The sequence below is a fragment of the Astyanax mexicanus genome, chromosome 1 (assembly GCF_023375975.1).
Source record: "Astyanax mexicanus isolate ESR-SI-001 chromosome 1, AstMex3_surface, whole genome shotgun sequence".
Lineage (NCBI taxonomy): Eukaryota > Metazoa > Chordata > Actinopteri > Characiformes > Acestrorhamphidae > Astyanax > Astyanax mexicanus.
This window is the reverse complement of record NC_064408.1, coordinates 450517-472015: the sequence shown is the minus strand read 5'-3', so window position 1 is coordinate 472015 and position 21499 is coordinate 450517. Positions and strand designations below refer to the sequence as shown.

General features: G+C 39.7%; 3 protein-coding genes across 4 annotated transcripts in view; all 3 read left to right on the top strand.

Annotated features, from left to right (window-relative positions):
• The window catches only part of LOC125781472 (nuclease SbcCD subunit C-like), a 118873-nt gene that overhangs the window by 11556 nt on the left and 85818 nt on the right, over positions 1 to 21499 (top strand). The window lies entirely within an intron of this gene.
• LOC125804693 (uncharacterized) lies at positions 481 to 4319 on the top strand. Its single transcript, XM_049483881.1, has 6 exons — positions 481 to 592; positions 3022 to 3093; positions 3389 to 3592; positions 3669 to 3862; positions 3941 to 3968; positions 4086 to 4319. The coding sequence occupies exons 1-6, from the start codon at positions 577 to 579 to the stop codon at positions 4181 to 4183; spliced, it is 612 nt and encodes a 203-aa protein (XP_049339838.1). The 5' UTR covers positions 481 to 576; the 3' UTR covers positions 4184 to 4319.
• LOC111189988 (uncharacterized) lies at positions 8241 to 16727 on the top strand. Of its 2 annotated transcripts, none has more exons than XM_049483369.1 (8): positions 8241 to 8321; positions 8517 to 8604; positions 9745 to 9951; positions 11132 to 11325; positions 11488 to 11515; positions 11630 to 11670; positions 14063 to 14111; positions 14268 to 16727. In XM_049483369.1, the coding sequence occupies exons 2-8, from the start codon at positions 8592 to 8594 to the stop codon at positions 16157 to 16159; spliced, it is 2424 nt and encodes an 807-aa protein (XP_049339326.1). In that variant the 5' UTR covers positions 8241 to 8321; positions 8517 to 8591; the 3' UTR covers positions 16160 to 16727. The 2 variants fall into 2 exon arrangements, with proteins under 2 accessions (XP_049339326.1, XP_049339296.1); XM_049483339.1 differs by having other exon boundaries at positions 11621 to 11670.

The following is a 21499-nucleotide window of genomic DNA, read 5'->3' as shown; positions in this document are numbered from 1 at the left end:
TGCTGAGGTGAGTAGCAGCTGGCCGTCTGTTCTTCACTAAATTGAAGTAGAAAACTGTAGAAAATCTGATTTTTAATTGTTTTGATCTGTGATTTATTAGATTACATCATTCTCTGTTTGTCTTTGATTTCAGTTTTTTCTGATTAATGCCTTTTTTAATGATTCCTGTTTTATTAGAAAAACAGAAACATCAGCATTATAGACTCTGAATCCAAAGATAATCAGAGTGATCGGGTGTAATGTTGCTGTTGGGTTCTGAGAGGTTCTTCAATGTTTTAAAGGTTTAGGTATCAGGTTTAGTCTTCTGTTTATAAAATTTCTGTGAAGGTGTGTTGTTTAACAGAGTCCTTTCTTAAATCTGTTATAAGAAATATATCACTGTTACCATTACAGTCCAAATAAAGTATATAATAAACTAAAAGTTTAATAAGTTTCTGTTTTAAGTCAAATGTTCCTCTTTCTGTCGGTTACATTTCAGATCATAAAATCAGCTGATCTCTATCTGATAATATTTAAGAAGAAGAAATCACAGCTTTCACTTTCACTGAGGAGATCAGTCAGAGAGCACCGGAGAAGATGAACGCTATGAAAGGTAAGTGTTTATATTTGAACTGTATGTAGATTTTGTGAGAGGTAAAGGGGAATGAAGGGACCAAACGAATCAAGTAGAAACAGTTTAAGATTACACAGCTCCAGCAGGTGACTTAACTTTTTGGCACATCACACTTATAGGCTGTGGAGATGTGGCGTGGCGAAGTGATAAAGAGAGCTTTGAAGGGTCAGTTGGCCACTTTGAATTCCGGTTTTGCAGCTTGCCATCAGCTGCCGGAGCCCCGAGAGAGCACAGTTGGTTTTGCTCTCTCTCTGGGTGGGTACAGTACAGTAGATGGCGCTCTCTCTTTCCCCTCATCACTCCTAGGGTGATGTGGATCAGCACAAGGCTGCGTCTGTGAGCTGATGTATCAGAACCGAGTCGCTGCGCTTTCCTCTGAGCGTTAGCACTGTGATGCTACTCGGTAATGCTACAGCATCAGCAGCAGCTCAAAAAGATGCAGAGTTTGTCTGTCTTCACCCTCTTGGTGTTGGAGCATCACTAGTAATAAGTTGCCTTGTCAATTAGAAAAAAGGAAAGGGAACAACAAAGTAAGTAAAATGGGTGAACAAAACTGAATAGTATTAAGTAGGGAACACTCCCACTTTCTCCAATCAGGGTGGACTCAATGTTGTGTGCCTGGAGTTGCCACCCCAGCATGCACTACAGCCTCCCTATAGAGTTATTCTTGAAAAGGAAATTTCCCCAGCCAGGACAAGTTCATGTTGGACACTGACCCACTCTGGGTAGTGTTCCACCTGAAACCAATCTCCTGGACAGGCAAAACCTTTTAGAACCAAAGACTTAGGATCTCTGACTTTAGTCTGTCACTGTAAAGAGGCAAGAACAATAATAAAGTGAATTACTTACCCACTAAGTAGAACCATAGCTTTTATATGGCCCTGTTGATAGCCAGAGCCTTGCGTTCCAGGGCGGCTTGGTATTGTTTGGACTGGTCCAGTTATCTCCTGGTAAATAAGACACAATGCTCTTCCTCTGAAACCTGAGCCAACATCACTCTGAGACCAGATTCAGAGTCATTGGGCTATAGAGCAAAGTTCATGACAAAAAGGTGGTCTTTCAATGTAGAACCATGGGGACGGGGGTCCAATGGATGCAGTCAGGTCATTCCATTTGGTTAGATTACTTAGGCAAGAGGAGACAGAGGAGACATTGGAACAAACCACCTGAAGTAGCCCTTTAAACTTCAGGAGGCACATCATACTTGATTTTGGGGCCATTTAGGGCCATTGCTGCAACAGAAGCAATCCTTTTTGTCAGGGTAGAAGTAAGCCCTAACCAGTGCTATACCACACATAATGGGATCAGAGAGCCCAAGGTGGAATTTTGGGAGTTTTAGGAGAGTCCAGCCTGTGTTTCTAGTTGCAGCCCAGGATCTCCCAGTTCTCTATTAGCTCTTTTACACCAAAAGAACTCAGGTTCTTGAAACAATTCCATTCTGGTTTATAAGAACTGTGGTGCTTTTCAGTGGATCTGCCCACATTTCCACCAGTTTTAGTGGAATTGTCAAAACGTCAAATCATATGTTGTCACGGTTTGCACTGAAGAACCAAGTACTCTTCAGTTCCCACCGCAAATGAACATTCCTGCTTCCGGAACCTACTTTTGTTGTTGGAAACATGACTAGCGGTTCAAAATTAGGTTCAGTGCCGGTTCCACATAGATGAAAAAGTGCTGTAAGTGGATGGTGGATGAAGTCATCCAGATGTACTGTAGTACATGCTGGTGTTGCCTGAAGAAGATATCCATCAGCCTCTGGAATATTGTCAGGGCCCTCTAAAGAGAAAACAGGAGGACTGTGTAGTGCCAGTGCCCTGGTGAAGTGAATCTTCTCCCTGGTGGTTAGGGTCAGGGTCACTTGACGATTCCCTTTTGTGAAGTCAAAGATGAAAATGGCTGAGCTGGTGAATTGGCATGTAGGGCAGCAGTGACAGTGGGTTTTGGATTCTGGACCCAATTGGTGGTCACCGAGTCGATACCTGTGGGCCAGGTGCATTATGGTTTCAAATCCAGAGAAAGCCTCTCTAGGTCCACCATCTCCCAGAGACTTGTGGCTCCTTTTATCTATATGGGTTTCCTCCAGGAAGAGCCCTCAGGAAATGGTGCAATACCACATGCGTTGCCAATGATTTTGATCTTCTTCTTCTTTGATGTTCCTGAAGTTCTGATCTTGAAGTTCATATGAAATAAAAACATGGACAACATGTGCACTGGTCAAATACTCAAAGTGCAGGTTTATTTAGCACGTGAAGAAGTTCTTTATGTTGATGTGATAAAATCAGGACTGTTACAGTGGCAATTTTTCAACAAGTCAAAGTAATGTAAAGATCAGGAGAGGAATAAGAAACCAAAACAGGAGTTTAATACAACAACATTTATTTAACTTCTTTCCTGTTGTCCCTGGACAGCACCACAACTGTACCAGAGCATGAGAAAGAAGGAAAGGAAACCTGATAGAAAGCATGGCAGGTCATCACAAGGTATTTTACACCTGTTCACTTCCACCTACAGAATGTTTAGCATCCATTCTCTAATTCACTGAATAGAGGGAACACACAACTGCTCACGATGATCCCAGAATCCTCAAGCCCTGCAGCGCATCCATACCATTCATTAAACTTAGACACATCATCATTACATCATTCATTCACTTGCTAAACGTGTTGATGCTAACTCATTTAATTCATCAGAGAGAAACACATTTATATTCATGCTGTTTATCTGTGTAGAGTCAGACATGTTCAGGATGATAACAGTGTGTAATTTCTGTTGTAGGAGAAGTGAGGTTTCTGCGCTGTGTATCTGGAAACACTCTGGGTTCAGATGATGGATTTATAAGGAAGCTGAAAGAGGGAATACCCGGCCTGAAGGAGGAGTTTAACGTGAAGAATTGTGATTTTATTCTGGTTTTCTGTTCTGTTGTTTCTGGACGAATAATGAGCATTAGATCAGCTCTGCAGAAACTTCAGGACTTATCAGGTACTGTATGATCAGTCTGAGAACAGTTAGTTGTTTTTGGTAAGACTCTGTTCACTCATGTTTTATGTTTCTACAGAATCCAAGACTGCAGTTCTGGTGGTTCTTCATCACACATTTGACCCGGAGTTCTTCATATCAGACAGCAGCAGAAGTATGGACAGAGAGAATACTCTGACTGTAGACTGTCTGTTTGAACAGGATAGAGGACTTCTGAAGTGCCAGAGGAACCAGGAAGCTCTGGAGAAAGTTACACAGTGGATAAATAATCCGGTATTTGCTTATTGTTTATTCGCATCATATTTTCAAGATGCTGGATTACAATTTAACCAAATAAATTTCCTGTTTTAGGTAAAAGGACAGGATGACCCACAGATGGGTAAGTCATGTCTCACTACAACATAATTAACAGTATTTACAATTTATTTCAGGAAAAATAATGTTTTGTAGCTTCTAGTAAGATTGAGTTTTTTTGTCTGTTTTCTCTTTGATTCAGCTCATTTATTCAGGCTCAATAATCAACCCGAACCAACAACAGACACTGCAGATGCCGTGGTGAGTATTCAGTATTCACTCATTCTGAGCCCCTGCTGAACATTTACAACATTGCAGAACGAATCCAGAAATAATCACCTTTCATCTACTGTAATAAATTTCCTACAGAAATTCTAACGATAGGGTCTAGGGTCAGCTTAAAAGGAGACATCTAAACCACTGCCTTTTACATTTACATTTACGGTATTTAGCAGATGCCCTTATCCAGAGCGACTCACAACAGCGTGTTGTTGATTACTTTTTTGGTATTTCCAGAGCTGGTTTGTAGATACTAGAATCAAGAGATACACAAAGCTTAATGATGTTTAAAACCCTAGAAGATTTTTTAAAATTAGGATTAGTTTAACAACTCTACATCTACAGCATGTAGCATCAATGCTAGCTATATAGGCTGAGGACTGACCAATTAAGAAAGCAGCATCTGGTGGTTACAGATTAATGTTTATAGATTTATGTATTTATTTATTTATACAGAGACCATTTTCTATTCATCTTTCTACAGATTATACAACATCAACATGAACTCGAGAGGAGAGATGAAGTCATTCAGAAACAACAACAGAAAATCCAGAGAAAAGATAAAGTTATTAAGCAACTTCAACATGACCTCCAGAGAAAAGAGGAAATGCTTTGGCAACAACAACAAGAACTCCAGAGAAAAGATGAAGTCCTCAGGATGGTGGTGAATAAGCTCCACCCAGTAATTAAACATGATTACAGGAATCAGAGACAGATAGAAAAGCAAGTTGAAGATGTGTGGAAACTTCTGACTGAAGCAGAAAAACTGAAAATCACAGATAAAAACGAAACCACACAAAAACCAGACATGGCTGAGAAAATGTTCAACCGTGGGTCTAGAAACTCCATCCTGGAAACTGAGAAAAGTGATCGCGGTACATTGAAGGTTAAACAGGAGGATGAAGAACATAGAAATCAATATGAGTTCTATAAATCAGCCAAGCAGCAAATTGTTCAAACAGAAAAGAAAGATAAGAGAACACCTTCAACAGAAACAAAAGGAGATCTTTTTAGTGGGAATCCTCCAGATCTCAGCCAGGCTGGTGCTTCCATTTCAACCCAGAAACAAGAGACAAGACGAAGTTTTAAAGAAACTGGGGTTCATGCTACTGAGGAGAGGTGGTATTGTGATTCACAGGTACAGGTAGAGCCAAAGGACCAGGTGAACAACAATCAACCTGAATCTCCAAATCAATACAAACCACTGCGCAGAAAGAAATTAGTGTTAAAAACACAAGATTCAGATCAAGAGGATCTCATCATCTGATCCCTAATCCAAACCTTTATCATCAAATACCAGTCTTCCACAGACCCCCTGTGAGCCTTCCAGCTTTCGTTCTTCTTTCGTGGAACTTATGACCTCTTAAAATCAGGCAGTGGAGTTCCGGACACACCTTCATGAAACACTTATTTTAATGCACCTCCATAGACCTCGCTTTTGGTTGTTTTCTCTTTTTCCAGTGGAAATGCCTTTCCAAACCCAAGGATGTGTTTTTTTACTGACAGCACTCCTTCCAGTTCAGCTTCTGGTTCGTCTTCCACTGGCCTGCTGAGATGACTCCTTTGGTGACTCCATCGTGCATCCTATCTAAACTTTATTCTGGTGAAAAACGTTGACTGCATAACTTTTTAAACTATCCTGATCCTTAAACCCTCTAAACCCTACATTGCAGAAGTTTCAAACCTGCATCGTTTTTTAACCTACTTACTCAGAATTGGTGCCTGCAAAACATCTCAGAATCTGCTTCACCTCACATTTCAACTCATTTAACAAATGCCCAGGATTTCCCTGAAGCCCATGTACACCTTATAGCTGCACCTACCTTATTCATGCACCTACCTTAAAGAAGCACCTACCTTATAGCTGTAACTACCTTATTCATGCAACTACCTTATAGCTGCACCTACCTTAAAGAAGCACCTACCTTATAGCTGCACCTACCTTATTCATGCAACTACCTTATAGCTGCACCTACCTTATAGCTGCACTTACCTTATAGCAGCACCTACCTTAAAGAAGCACCTACCTTATAGCTGCACCTACCTTATAGCTGCACCTACCTTATAGCTGCACTTACCTTATTCATGCACCTACCTTAAAGAAGCACCTACCTTATAGCTGCACTTACCTTATAGCTGCACCTACCTTATAGCTGCACTTACCTTATTCATGCACCTACCTTAAAGAAGCACCTACCTTATAGCTGCACTTACCTTATTCATGCACCTACCTTATAGCTGCACTTACCTTATTCATGCAACTACCTTATAGCAGCACCTACCTTAAAGAAGCACCTACCTTATAGCTGCACCTACCTTATAGCTGCACTTACCTTATTCATGCAACTACCTTATAGCTGCACTTACCTTATAGCTGCACCTACCTTATAGCTGCACTTACCTTATTCATGCAACTACCTTATAGCTGCACCTACCTTATAGCTGCACCTACCTTATAGCTGCACCTACCTTATAGCTGCACCTACCTTATAGCCGCACTTACCTTATAGCTGCACCTACCTTATAGCTGCACCTACCTTATAGCTGCACCTACCTTATAGCTGCAACTACCTTATAGCTGCACCTACCTTATAGCTGCACTTACCTTATTCATGCACCTACCTTAAAGAAGCACCTACCTTATAGCTGCACTTACCTTATAGCTGCACCTACCTTATAGCTGCACTTACCTTATTCATGCAACTACCTTATAGCTGCACTTACCTTATAGCTGCACCTACCTTATAGCTGCACTTACCTTATTCATGCAACTACCTTATAGCTGCACCTACCTTATAGCTGCACCTACCTTATAGCTGCACCTACCTTATAGCTGCACCTACCTTATAGCCGCACTTACCTTATAGCTGCACCTACCTTATAGCCGCACTTACCTTATAGCTGCACCTACCTTATAGCCGCACCTACCTTATAGCTGCACTTACCTTATTCATGCAACTACCTTATAGCTGCACTTACCTTATAGCTGCACCTACCTTATAGCTGCACTTACCTTATTCATGCAACTACCTTATAGCTGCACCTACCTTATAGCTGCACCTACCTTATAGCTGCACCTACCTTATAGCTGCACCTACCTTATAGCCGCACTTACCTTATAGCTGCACCTACCTTATAGCCGCACCTCCATTACAGCCGCACTTTCATTAAAGCCACACCTACCTCATTGCCGCACTTGAATTCCAGCCCAAAGAAGCTACAATTTTAAGGGAAAGCACCACATCCTTCACTCTCACCTCAACTTTGGGATGGAAACTTCTTTTGACGTTCACCTCAACTATAGAAGATCTCGACTTTATGCTCCTACTTTATATCCTCCCTGAACTCCAGAGTTCACCTCTCTTATTCCAGCTCCTTCAGGTGTGGCCTATATGAACTGTGATGTATTATTATTATTAGTGATGTATAATCTATAAATAATGAGTATTTAATAATATTGCAGATGTAATGCAAAATCTAAATAAAATGATTCCAGTATAATTTTAATCTAAGTTTTGGTGTGTGGTTTGTATTAAAGTTTATTTAATTTCGCTCAGCAAGAGAAGCTTCTATAAAACTATGAGGGACAGGTGTTCAATCTTTCATAAGAACATTGTGTTGACACTTTTATACGGTACATAAAATATCCACAATGGGGTAGAAATATATTTTATTACTTTTTATTAATGTGTTGTCCAACGCACTACCATAATATCCCTGCAGTTTGTCTGTCACCCCGACTGAAGACCATCGGTACTAAGATCCTACTGATTCATTCAAAACTATTCCATAAATACAAGATTAGTGCTGAATTAAACATTCCTGCACGAGAGAACTGCTGTCCTGATGAAGCTTAACCTTAATCCCCTCTGAAGGTCATTAATCTCAAAATGTGTCCTAAAGTCTGAGTTAAAGTTTGTAGCAGTGATATATAACTATGTAGAACAATGCATTAATATCCCTCATTATTAAATAAAGATAATATCAGATCTGGTAGTGGTGTGCAGTTCTACACAGTGACCTGTAGAGGGCAGTAAAGGATCAGAGCAGATTAAAGTAAAAGTGAAACTGTTTTTTTTCAGGAAGTTCTGGGGTGAGGAGCAGCTGACCGTCTGTTCCAGTAAATAAACCCGTAGAAAAGGTATTTAACAGCTTGAAAGTGAGTATAAGTAAATTATTGATTTAATTATCATGATTACAGATGCCAAACACAGTCACAGTAATCAGGTTTAGTTTTGTGTTTATGAGTTTTCTGTGGTGGAGTTTTACAGACAGTGTTCTCAGATCTGTACAGTATATAATACAATATATACATAAAGTAAAAGTTTAATACGTTTCTGTTTTAATGTTGCAGCTTCTGAAGGACACGTTTCAGATCAAATCTGCTTTCACTTTTACTGAGGGCGTCACTTACAAAACACTGGAGAAGATGAATTTTAGAGGTAAGTGTATATATTGTGTGTGTGTGTGTGTGATTGTGTGTGTGTAATATGTGTGTGTGTGATGTGAATAATGTTCTATATTATAGTATTATAAACAGACTGGAGAATGTAAGAGAATGGGAGCAGATGGAAGAATGTGATGTGTTAACTGAATAAACTCTATTATACTGTTATTATATATCAAGTGGTTGTTAAGGTGTTGCCTGGTGGTTGTTATGGCAATCTAAGTAGTTGCTAAGTGGTTGTAAGGCAGTTGCTATGGTATTCCAAGTGTGAATAAGGTCATACTAAATGGTTGCTAGGTGGCTGCTATCTTATCACAGGTCACTGCTTAAGTGTTGTGAAGTTGTTGTTAAGCAGTTGCTAGGGGTTCCCATGTGGTTGCTAGGGTGTTGCTTAGTGGTTGCTAGGCATGTACTATTATATTCCAAGTGGACTCTAGAGTGTGGATATGTGGTTGCTAAGGTGGTTGCCAATTGTATATGTGTGGTTACTAAGATGTTGTTCTAAGTGGTTACTGGAGGTTGCTCGCATATCCCAGGTGGTTGCAGGTTTTGCTAGACAGTTGCTGTGGTACAATATGTTTGCTTGGGTGTTGCTGCAAAGTTACCACGGTGATCTATGTGGTGGCTATTTTTGTATCATGGTATATATTATGGTAGATTGCGGGGCTAGTTGTTGACGAGGGGGTGGAGATTGAAGCACTATGTATTAACAGGGGAGGGGATAAGGCAGTATTTGTTAATGGGGGAATTGTTTGTTGATCGTGGGAGATTAAGGCGCTATTCGTTTCTGGAGTGGGGGCGGGGAGGGGGGGTCTGAGGCACTATTTATTGAGGAGGGGTTTGAGGCGTTTTTTGTTAATGGGATCACGATGCTATTTGTTGACACGGGTTCGAGGTGGTATTTGTTTATGGGGGTCGAGGCATTATATGTTATATGGGTTAAATGGGTTTGCGGTGCTATTTTTTGAAGGGGAGGGTTTAAGGTGGTATTTGTTGACGGGGGTTATCTAAATTGGAGACTGGGAAGGGTATTACATAATTTAGCAATGATTTGATATTCTATTCACACTGTAAATGTCTTTACAAACTTCTATTTATCTTTTCTTCTGCTAACAGTGTGTAATTTCTGTTGTAGGAGAAGTGAGGTTTCTGCGCTGTGTATCTGGAAAAACTCTGGGTGCAGATGATGGATTTATAAGGAAGCTGAAAGAGGGAATACCCGGCCTGAGGGAGGAGTTTAATGTGGAGAACTGTGATTTTATTCTGGTTTTCTGTCCTGTTGTTTCTCGAGCTGGAACCGACATTGAAGCAGCTCTGAAAAAACTTATCCACTTATCCAAAGGTATCCAGCAGTGAGATCAGTTACAATTATTTTTGACTGTGTATTAAGCATTTACTGTTGTCCAATAGAGGGTGCTAGGGAGATAAACTCATTTGTGCAAGAAAAGGGAGATTCCTTTGGAGAAAGTGGGGAAAATAATTACTTGATAACTTGCTAAATGTGTTAATTTACCCCTTACAAAGACATGAACAGTCCATAATTTGGTAGGTTTATTTTATTAGAATGATATGTGTATAATATCACCTGTCACAGAAGGAGCTACAAGACAATAGCAAGAAGCTTGGTGAAAAAGAGAGACCACAGATGGTGTGATAATTCAAACGGTTAAATTGCGCTTGCTCTGAAGCTCTATGTAAGAGCTCGTCTCAGGAGTAAGGGTAATTCTGAAAAAGGTGGAGTGTCAGCCTAGAATTACATGGCAAGAGCTTGTTTATGATCTCAAGGGAATTGGGAGCACAGTCAGCAAGAAAACCATTAGTGATTCCAAACAAATTCTGTTGACCTCTGTGCTTGACAACGAGGGTTTCTACACCAAGTACTAATTCACATTTTTTTTGAGGGTCAAATACGTATTTCTCTTTATCAAATACCAATTATTTTCTAACTGTATTTAATGTTTTTATTCTTTCTCTCTAATACAATAAACTTACCATAAAATGATAAAAGGTACAATTAACAAAATTAACAAAAGGTAAAATGTACAGTCCTGTCTAACTAACATTCCTTAATACCAGGGTCATTCTTCTCAGGTTTACCAATCAGAATGACAGAAGGGTAAAATCTACACATAGATCCCTCACACACATACCCATGCATTCCCAGTAATATAGATCCAGCAATGTACAGCGCTGTAAAAAAAAACATTATTCATATTGTAATTACTCTAAGGGTCTTATTTTAGTGAGCCATGCACCATGCTTCATGATTTAGGGCATCAGTGTGTCTTTGCTATCGCAATGAAGTGAAAAATACACATCGCACGGCTTAAAGCGTGCAAAAGTAATCTACAAATTCTCTTAATTAATCATGGGTGTGGTTAATTTTGGGTGTATCGTGAAATAAACCAATCAGAGTGTCTGTTGCTCATCATTCCCTTTCAGAACCAGGTGCACTCTACCTAACAATCTCCACCTAGAATATTTTCACAGTTTCCTGATTTGTGTGTTTTATTTTACTACAGAATCCAAGAATACAGTTCTGGTGGTTCTACATCACACATTTGATCAGGAGATGACAGTAGCAGACAGCAGCAGGAGTGTGAACAGAGAGAATACTCTCACTGTGGACTGTCTGTTTCATGAGGACAGAGGATTACTGCAGTGCTACAGGAACCAGGAAGCTCTGGAGAAAGTTACACACTGGATCAAACCTCCGGTATTTACTTTTTCTATGTATGTGTGTGTAGTTTGTGTGTCTGTCAGAATTTTAAATGTTTTGTTAATTTTGATGTGAAATAACAAATTACCTTGACTTAAGTTCACTAGAACGTGATTTCACTTAATTAGTCACTACATATAAATACTTTATCTGTTTTAGGTACCGTCTCTCAGTGCATCAATAAACAGTAAGTCACAACTCACCTGAAATTACTATGGGTAATTTATGATATAAAATCAGTGAATTGAACAAACTTAAATCAACAGCAATAATATTCAATTATTTTTTCTAGCTTTCAAAGATTTTTTTTCAGTCTCAACCAGAACAGCTGTGGAGATTCAGGTGGGTATTTAGTCACTTCTCTCTTATTATTATTATTATTATTATTATTATTATTATTATTATTTTATATATTATTTTTGTTATTATTATTACTTACAACAGCAACAATAATAATCCCTCTCATCAAGACACTACTAAAAACCAAAGAGCGTTAGCTGAATAAGCCCAGTCCTACTTTAACTTTAGTTTAGTTTGTGGAACAGTAACCCCTTTTTGGAGGACCTTAGAAGTTCTGCTGTTGTTAATGGGACATGAAAGTAAGCATGTGGGAACTTTGTTATTTACAGCTTAAAAGGTCAACACTGGAATCTATTCTGTAAATTACCGGCAGTCAGTGAGGAAACGCCAGCACTGAGGTTATACACTCCATATGTTTAGTCCTGGAGAGACACAAAGTGTTTTTGGTATATGGACAACGCCTCAATTACCTGAGCTCCTTCCCCTATTCCTATATATTCCTCCCAGTTGCTCCTCACCTTTGTGACTATCAACCTTGCATGACTTCTGCCTCGGCCTCACCTGTCGCCTCTGCCGTGGACCTTGAACTGCTTGCCTTTAATTTTGCACAATTCTCTGACTCCTCGTCCGCTGCTTTAACTCAGCACACTCCAAGCCTGTGCTCCGTGGTTTCTGTACCCGATGCTCCTGCCAGCTGGGCAGTTTCTGGCTCCCCCTGCCCAGCGCATCAGCTCCATGGCCAGGCATGACAGCTCCCCGGCCCAGCGCGACGACACCCCCGACCCAGCGAGACAGCACCCCTGGCCCGGTGCGTCAGCTCCCGGTCCAGCATGACAGCACCTCCGACTCAGTGCGACAGCCCCCTCGGCCCGGCGCATCAGCTCCCCCGGCTCAGAGCATCAGCTCCATGGCCCGGCATGCCAGCTCCCCAGCCCAGTGCATCAGCTCCCGTCCCAGTGCAACGGCATCCTCGGCCCAGCACAGAGGCACCCCTGGCCCACCACGACAGTACCCGACCCAGTGCGACAGCCCCCTCGGCTTTCTGTCTTTTCTTGTCTGTATCCTGCCTTTTCTACTCCACTTGCTTCTCTCTCTGTTCTTCCACCTCCTGTTTTTTCAGCTCTTTCTGCTGATGGCCCTGCTTCTTCTATTATTCCATCAGTTCCCATTCCCATTCTTCAATTGCTGCCCGCCCCGCCCCCGCATTTTAATGTTGGGGGTCTTTTGTTCACCCTGAATTGGCCCTGGTGTCCTCCATGTTCCGCCGTGTCCTGCCCTTGTCCTTTCTGCCTCCTCCGTCCACCCTAGTTTGGACCTAATTGACTGCTCTGCTATCTGCCTGGATGCCTCTTCTCTCCGGCTGTTAGTTGCATCTCCTCTCTGGCATCTGTGGTATGTCGGTCCTGCCTATTGCTCGAATTCTTATTTTTCTTTTGGGGTACTATGGAGGACTCTCTCCTTCAGGCCTCTCTCACTCAAATTCTTGGAACAATCTCTTCTAACAAAACAGCAGTTTCTTTTAAATCTGGTTACTCCACCACCAGCATTGGTGTCATGTTCCCTTAGGGAACATTCTCACCCTGAGCAGTTTTAATCCTAATCATTTCACCAGATTCTAGACCTATCCACTGCCCAGAAATCCTGGCTTTATTTGAGTTTTTAGGATCAATTTCTATTCGTATGTTTGTCCTTGTTTCGTCACCTGGCTTGAGAACTTTCCCAGGTGGTACTGAACTGTGCCCCAAGCAATATTAATCTGACTTCACTCCCCCCGCATGACTCAGGCATGGTCCATTATAGCAAATTGGTGAACAGGACATTACAACAGATAAACTGGAAGGAGATTTCCAGTTCTTAATGTTCAAAAGAAGAATTTCTGATCTTATTGTTGTTGCTGAACTGAAGAAGGCAATATTTAAAATGTTTTATCATGACCAGTTAAATTTATGTGGGGGTCAAAAGTCACACCCAGACAAAAGACCTCACCTTCAACCCAGCAAGTTGTAACTGCATCCGAATGGACACATCCTCCAAACCATTATTAGAGCTTCTGTCTTGTTTCTGTTTAACTAAATATATGTATACAGTCGTAAGCCTGTCCAGTATAATCATGTCATCATGGTTTACAGCTAAATAAATGTGATCCAGTACTGGTTAGAGATGTTGATGCAGATATCCTTCTACCAATAGACAAGGCAAAGGACTTATTTGGTAAATATGAATAAAACCATTTAGTACCGTCCCAGAAATGACAGTAAATTGTAGCAACCCTTCTCATAAATTCTAACAATTATTTACACTTCAGTGTTGAACATTTAAAATATCAGATTTTACAATGCTTACACAACATCACAGAATATACTAATTATGTATTTTCCACTATTTACAATGACAATGATTAAGTTAAATATATATTATTTTCTGATTTCAACAGGAGAAACCAAAATCTAAACCAATGTGGAAACAGTTGGCAGAGTGTGAAGGTGAGTCTGAGAAAAGAATAATTAATTATGAAGTGTGAATGTGGATCTGTGATATAATAAATAAAGCTTCAATAGCGACAGTCTGCTGCTTTAGTGATCTTACATTCTTTATTTTTCTTTCTGACACACAAAATGTTATTTCAATTCAATTAACAGAAAATAACAAACGACTTCAGCTCAAAAATGAAGAGCTGACTAAACTTCTTTGTAGGACGAACAAAATCCTGGATCCAATCATTAGTAAAAAACAGAAAAACCTGGAAAACAGACAATTCAGAAAGCTCAGTGATCTTCTAAATGATGTGAAAAAACAACTACAAATCCCAGAGAAAGAAACCACGAAAAAGGGAAAACTGGATATTTCTCCAGATCTCAGGCTGGTTCTGCTGGGAAGAGCTGGGTCTGTAAAAAGTTCTGTAGGAAACTCCATCCTGAAGAACAGAGAGACTGAATCATCTACTCCAACTCAGGGATATAAGATCAGACAGGGGTTTGTGGGTAATAAGAGTCTCACTGTGCTGGAGACTCCTGATGAGCTCTTCTCTGAATTTCCTCAGGAGGAAATCAGACACTGTGTCCGACTGTCTGCTCCTGGTCCTCACGCCTTCCTCATAGTCATTCCAGTGGAGGAGTGGACAGGAGAGGAACGAGGGATGCTGGAGGAAATGGAGGAGAAGTTTGGAGAGAAGTGCTGGAGGAACACCATCATCCTCCTCACTGTTACTGATGAAGAACAGAAGAAGCGTGTAGAAGAGTTTATCAGATCAGGAAACCAGGAGGTTCAGAGACTTGTAGAGAAATGTGGGAACAGGTTCCACTGTCTCAACGTTCAGGAGAACCGGGACGATGCTCAGGTTCTAGATCTGCTGGAGAAGATAGAGAAGATGCTGAAAGATAATCCAGAGAGATTCTACAGCAGAGAAATCTACCAGCAGATCAGAGAGATGGAGAGAAGAGTGATGGACATTGTACTCGGAAACACAAAAGAAGACATTCAGGCACATGAGGAATATATTGAAAGTATGAATGAAAAAATACCAAAATTAGATAATAGTGATAAGGTTAGCATTCAAAATCTTCTAAAAGTTCAAGATGAAGTAAAGAGAAGGCTTGAGAAACTGAATTTAAAAAAGACTGGAATAGACATCAGATATGCTCAGGACAAGATGATGGAGGCATATGATGGAGAAGGCTGGATAGAGGATCAGAAACAGTTGATGGAGATCATGCTTCCTGAAGTTCACTCCATGCTGTGGGATTCACAGATCCAGAGAAGGAAATCTAGAGAGCAGGTGAAGAACACACTGCCTGAAACTCATAATCAAAACCCTGATGAAGCAGAAGCTTTAGGTATATATGCTAGAGCAGAAAAGGTTCCAGTGGCTTCGAATGATTCATCTGATCCTGAAAACACACCAAATACCAGAAACAAACTGGATGATCTAGTTCAAGAGCTGTCATCCAATGGACATGCTAATGCAGAAGAGGAGAACAGTTCAAATGTTTTATCTTCTCAGAGTTCTGATAAGATGTCTGATATCAAAATCCAACGTAATGATACAGATCAGAAGTCAAAGAAGAACGCTAATTCAGAAGGGAGTCCAGTGCTGGAAGAGCTCTGTCCAAAAGATGTGTCTGATCAGTCTTCTGATAACATGACAAACATCAAAATCCAACCTGATGAAGAAGTTCAGAACAAGTCTCCCAAAAACAAGAATGCAAATGAAGAAAGGAGTCCAGTGGATGAGGGGGCTAGTTCAATTGTCCCATCAGTTCAGTCTCCTGAAAAAACAGCAGATATCACAAACCTGGAGGCGTCATCCAGTGGGAATGCTAATGCAGGAGAGAGTCCAGTGTCTGAGAGAAGTGCTTCAAGTGTTTCCTCTGATTCGTCTCCTGAAAACACGTCTAACACCGAAGTCCAACGTACTGATAAAGATCTGAAGGAGTCTTCCAGTGAGAACAGAAAAGCAGAAACCAGTCCAGAGGTTGAAGACACCAGTTCAAGTGTTTCATCTGCTGAGGCTCCTGAAAACACCTACCTTTAAAATTCAACCTCCTGGAACTGCAGAGATGTTTGAAGATGCAGAACAGAACCAGTAAAACAGTGTGATGATCTTTACAGAAACACAGAAACAAAAGCTGCTTCAGAATATTCTTACTTTATATTATTAAGGGTATCTTACACTAATATGTAGAACATTCTGCTTATAAAAGCTACTTTATAATCTCAGATTATTATTGTAATCTGCACTAAAATGCAGTAAAATCAGTTATCATTTATAAAATATTGTTCAGATGAAATACAGAGAATTTTATATAAAGTTTTAACTAAAAACAGCAGTTTAAAACTCTGCAGCTCCGCACTTTTATTCTGTAATGGCACTTTTAGATTTCATATAATCAATTTTGTTAATTTTTCTTTTTTTAAATCTATATATTTTAATAATGTTTCAATCATGTTTTATTCTTATTTGATTTTTATTTCCATTTTATCGTATTCTCTTGCTTCTCTTTGTATTGTCTAGTTTGTAAAGCACTTTGGATGATTGTTGTGTATGAAATAAATAAACAAATATTAATTATATAAATAAACTTGCCTTGCCTAAAACTGTTATTACAACTCTTAGCAAGGGATAAAGCAACCAAGCAAGCAGCATTATCACAATTACAAACAAACACACACTAAACAGCTGAACTGGTCATAAGTATTTTTTCGAGTTAATTTTCACAGAAGAAAACATATACAGCTCTGAAAACTTCAGTTTCTGAATCAGTTTCTCTGATTTTGCTATTTATAGGTTTATGTTTGAGTAAAATGAACATTGTTGTTTTATTCTATAAACTACAGACAACATTTCTCCCAAATTACAAATAAAAATATTCTCATTTAGAGCATTTATTTACAGAAAATGAGAAATGACTGAAATAACAAAAAAGATGCAGAACTTTCAGACCTCAAATAATGCAAAGAAAACATGTTCATATTCATAAAGTTTTAAGAGTTCAGAAATAATCAATATCTGGTGGAATAACCCTGGTGGTTTTTAATCACAGTTTTTTTTTCATGCATCTTGGCATCATGTTCTCCTCCTCCACCAGTCTTACACACTGCTTTTGGATAACTTTATGCTGCTTTACTCCTGGTGCAGAAATTCAAGCAGTTCAGTTTGGTTTGATGGCTGTAGGTGTGTAAACAGCAGTTCTACACTGTGCGCTGAAGGGGGCGGTATAGAGTCAGTTTAAAAGGAGAATAAATTAAAAAGTGAAAGGGTTTATACCGACAGATCCGTCATGAACTGCTGAGGTAAGTTCTGTTTAATGCAGCACAAACTGATATTTAATTATTCTGTAATGAATCTTATCAGACCTGTATGTTTTTGAGTTCATGAGTAATTTCAGTAAATATCACATTCCTCACTGTACAGATCAGAAAGAGGAGAAACTCGGAGGAGAACTGCAGAAACAGATCAGATCAGAGGAAATCTACTGTAAGGATGGCAGGTAAGATCAGGATTGGTCAGTATCAGTTCTCTCAGTGTGAGGAGAATCTAGAAGGTCGTTAGAAGGTGAAAGGTGTGATGTGAGAGCAGGTGAAGGACAGGCTGAAACAAACAGAGCTCTCACCAAATAACCTGATAACTTAGATATTCTGCTTTAAATATATAAAATAATTATCTATTATTTGTATTAAAATAACCGTTACTCTAACTGTTCTAACAGCAGTTACATCAGATTCTGCTCTTTTTGAGCTTTTTCTCTTGTTTTTCTCTCTTTTTAATAAAACTCTTTAAGTTTAAAGTTTTAAGTTTTACTTTTTAAACTGACCGCACACCATGATCATTAAACTGGTCAGGCTTGCGCTTGCGCTGTGAAATGGTGCCAGAGGAACTGCCTGCAGATCAACGCAGGAAAAACTGCATCTCCTGAAGAGACTCCGGTCCTTTGGTGTGCGGGGGACACTCCTGACACACTGACCTTCTTTGATGCCGTGGGGCATCAGCCATCTTTTATGGAGTGGTCTGCTGGGGCAGCAGCATCTCCACTGCTGACAGGAAGGGACTGAACAGAATCAGGAAGTCCAGCTCTGTCCTGGGGTGTCCTCTGGACCCAGTGGAGGTGGTGGGAGACAGGAGAATGAGGACTAAGCTTAAGAACATGCTGAAGAACCTGTCTCACCCCATGCACCACTCTCTGACAGCACTGAGCAGCTCCTTCAGTGCCCGGCTGCTGCACCCACGCTGTGTGAAGCAGAGATACCGCACTGTACAACACACCACGCTCTCAGTAAACACTAGTTTTTATTACTACGTAAACTACTTGCTCATTATAGCTTGAAGGCTTTATTATGTGCAATACTCATTTTACTGTTATCAGAAATGATTTTAGAAGCTTAAGAAAACCAGCAGGAGAGCTGCAGTAAACCAGTCTTGAGATGAAGACAGATTAAACAAGCTTCTGGGTGAACACAAAAATGGTAACATTTTCTGAAAGATGTAGAGGAGAAATTACACCCATCATTAATTAAGAGAATTAGAACACTGCTTTTGCGCACTTCCTGCCATGGAAGATGTACTTTTCCCATCATTACGATAGCGACGACACACTGACGCGCCCTAAATCAAGCTGCACGGTTAATGGTTTGCTTATAGATCACTAAAACAAAACCAAAAGTTTTAGCTGTTTGACCAAAATGCCGAGAAGTATGTTCAGAGTAGTAAAGGTGAAGCATTCAACCCCAATAACAAAACGTTAAACATGGTGTTGGTAGCATCATGTTCTGGTATACACATTATAACCATAATTAGAGCACATAATAATAACAATAATAATAATATTAATAAATCTACAGAACACACCAGAAGATAAGCATGGTAAGTAATGTAATATTAAGCAGTGTAATATGTAGCTTCTACTAAACTTAAGCCCTGTCTAGACGGGATTAGTATCTCAGGGGTTTCTGGGTAATTTTCTCTCTTTTATGTTTTTTTTTATCCTCTGTGATTTTATTCCCGTCCAGAACGATCATGTAGGTGTTTTTCTCAGACGTCCTCTGAGAAAATTACAGGCTGAATTATCTACTGTTTTTCTCTGAACTCCGTGCTCCTCCGGTAATTTTAGTCCCGTCCGGACGCACATCTCTGAGTTTCGTCTCCTCGCCTTTAATAAAATAATAAAATAGATATTTGTCCACTGCCGCGCACCGTAATTACACTTTGGGTGCGCCACGGTTTCCACGGAGATCCACGTTAAAAACACAACACCATGACTGATAACAGTGTGTAATTTCTGTTGTAGGAGAAGTGAGGTTTCTGCGCTGTGTATCTGGAAACACTCTGGGTTCAGATGATGAATTTATAAGGAAGCTGAAAGAGGGAATACCCGTGACTGTGACTCCAAACTGCTAAACTCTAAACTCAATTCCACATGATCTCACTCAGATATCATCATAAATCACTAAAGCTTTACTAATCCCTAAACACACACTGCATCATTTAGTACAGCTTCATCACCTGACCATCACTGAGCTTCAGATACAAACATTAGAAATAATAAATCTATTTCTGTTTCCTCTTTATATCAGAACTGATTTTTCTCCTCATGTTTCTCATTGTTCTTACATAAGTGAAAATTACAGTTTTATAACCTACAGTAAACTACATCCAGTAAATCAGCTTACATTAGTGCTGCATATACATGTAGTACTGGAATGCTATATGCTACACCGCACCAAATAAATATAAAGAACAGAAATTCAACATATTTCTATGGACTTGTATGAATGGGAATTTGTACAGCGGCCTCATGAAGTCAAAAACACAAGCATAACTAAACACTTCTGATAACAGAGCTCTGAACTGATCTTATCAGTGTTTATTTGATGCTCTGCTGGAGATATATAGTATATAAATATCTGTATTTGTTGTTTTGGTGAAAAAAATCAGTTTTGCTGGAGATTTGTGGAGTTTTAATAAAGCAGAGTTTTGAGAAACTGAGCCGAGTTTCTACAAATGTGTTTAAACGTTTGGGAAAAACTGTGATGTGTGAGTGGGGAAGAAATTGAAGCTCAGTAAGTTTATTATTTTATTATGTAGTTCAGAGATGTGATGATCATAACGTTTTATAAACACAGTAAGAATCATACTGATATTACTGAATATGAATCTAATGAATCTCTGTGTTTTACAGAATCCAAGCCTGCGGTTCTGGTGATTCTGCATCACACAGGTAATCCAGACTTTAGAGTACCAGACAGCAGCAGGAGTGTGAACAGAGAGAATACTCTCACTGTGGACTGTCTGTTTCATGAGGATAGAGGATTACTGCAGTGCTACAGGAACCAGGAAGCTCTGGATAAAGTTACTCAGTGGATCAAACCTCAGGTATTTACAGAATTTCACCAACACAGTGTTTAATATTTTATCATGTAAATACTGTCTCTTTCAGTTTAAATAAACACACATTACCATTTAAAGTGTTTTCGAATCTCATGCACACTCCACAGCCTTCAAAACACCACAAACACTCACACAGATCTCTTACTGCACCTAAACACCAATGTTCTTTCTCCTTTATAGGAGACTCCGAGATTGCTTCAGCAGCAGAGTGAGTAAAACCTCATTATATTAATACTGAAAGATTTATATTAGTATTATTATTGCAGTGTATTCTACAGCCCTGATACTAAACCAGATCTACTGTATGTTTTATCTAGAGGATCCATTTAGTTACATTCGGAACATGATGCCAAATATAACATATAATATACCATTTATACCATCACGCTCCACAGCTCCTAAGCATTTATTCAGTGCACTCACACTGAATACTTTAAATATCTGATGTAATAAACTGATTTCAGTCTCTGAACAGAAACTGTTGTAACCTGTATTCTATCATTACTGTGATCTTTTAGCAGCAGAACGACTCTGAACAGAGATTAGGAAATGCAGCAGCAGCAGAAGCAATGAGAGAAGAGAGAGAAGATCCGCTGGAAGCAGAGAAAGCAGGTGAGTCTTAGCAGATTTCTGAAACATAATGATGTCCTGAAATGAGACTGACTGTGTAAAACATGTTGAACATGTGGAAACTGAAACAGTAAAAACCCTTAAAGTCTGGAAGGAGTATTTTAATGCTGATTCTGGTTCTGAGGTCTCTGTTTTAAACATTATGGAAGACACAATATCTTTAAGTCTAAAGCAAAATTCAAGGGTATTTTTTATTATTATAACACGGGCAAAGAGACTGGGTGCAATTAAAATGCAGAAATAAATAAAAGATGAATTTGTAGAGAGAGTAAATAAAACTGATCAGGAAGACTCGAGTGAAAGCTGAGAGCGCTGGTGGGTCATTCCCAGCACTGCAGTGACACTGGCATGGTGACGGTG

Coding starts and splice junctions, on each gene's coding strand:
- LOC111189988 (XM_049483339.1), top strand. Junction 9,952..11,131: donor ACTTATCCACTTATCCAAAG/GTATCCAGCAGT, acceptor ATTTTACTACAG/AATCCAAGAATACAGTTCTG. Junction 14,112..14,267: donor ACAGTTGGCAGAGTGTGAAG/GTGAGTCTGAGA, acceptor TTCAATTAACAG/AAAATAACAAACGACTTCAG.
- LOC125804693 (XM_049483881.1), top strand. Junction 3,593..3,668: donor GAAACTTCAGGACTTATCAG/GTACTGTATGAT, acceptor ATGTTTCTACAG/AATCCAAGACTGCAGTTCTG. Junction 3,969..4,085: donor ACAGGATGACCCACAGATGG/GTAAGTCATGTC, acceptor TCTTTGATTCAG/CTCATTTATTCAGGCTCAAT.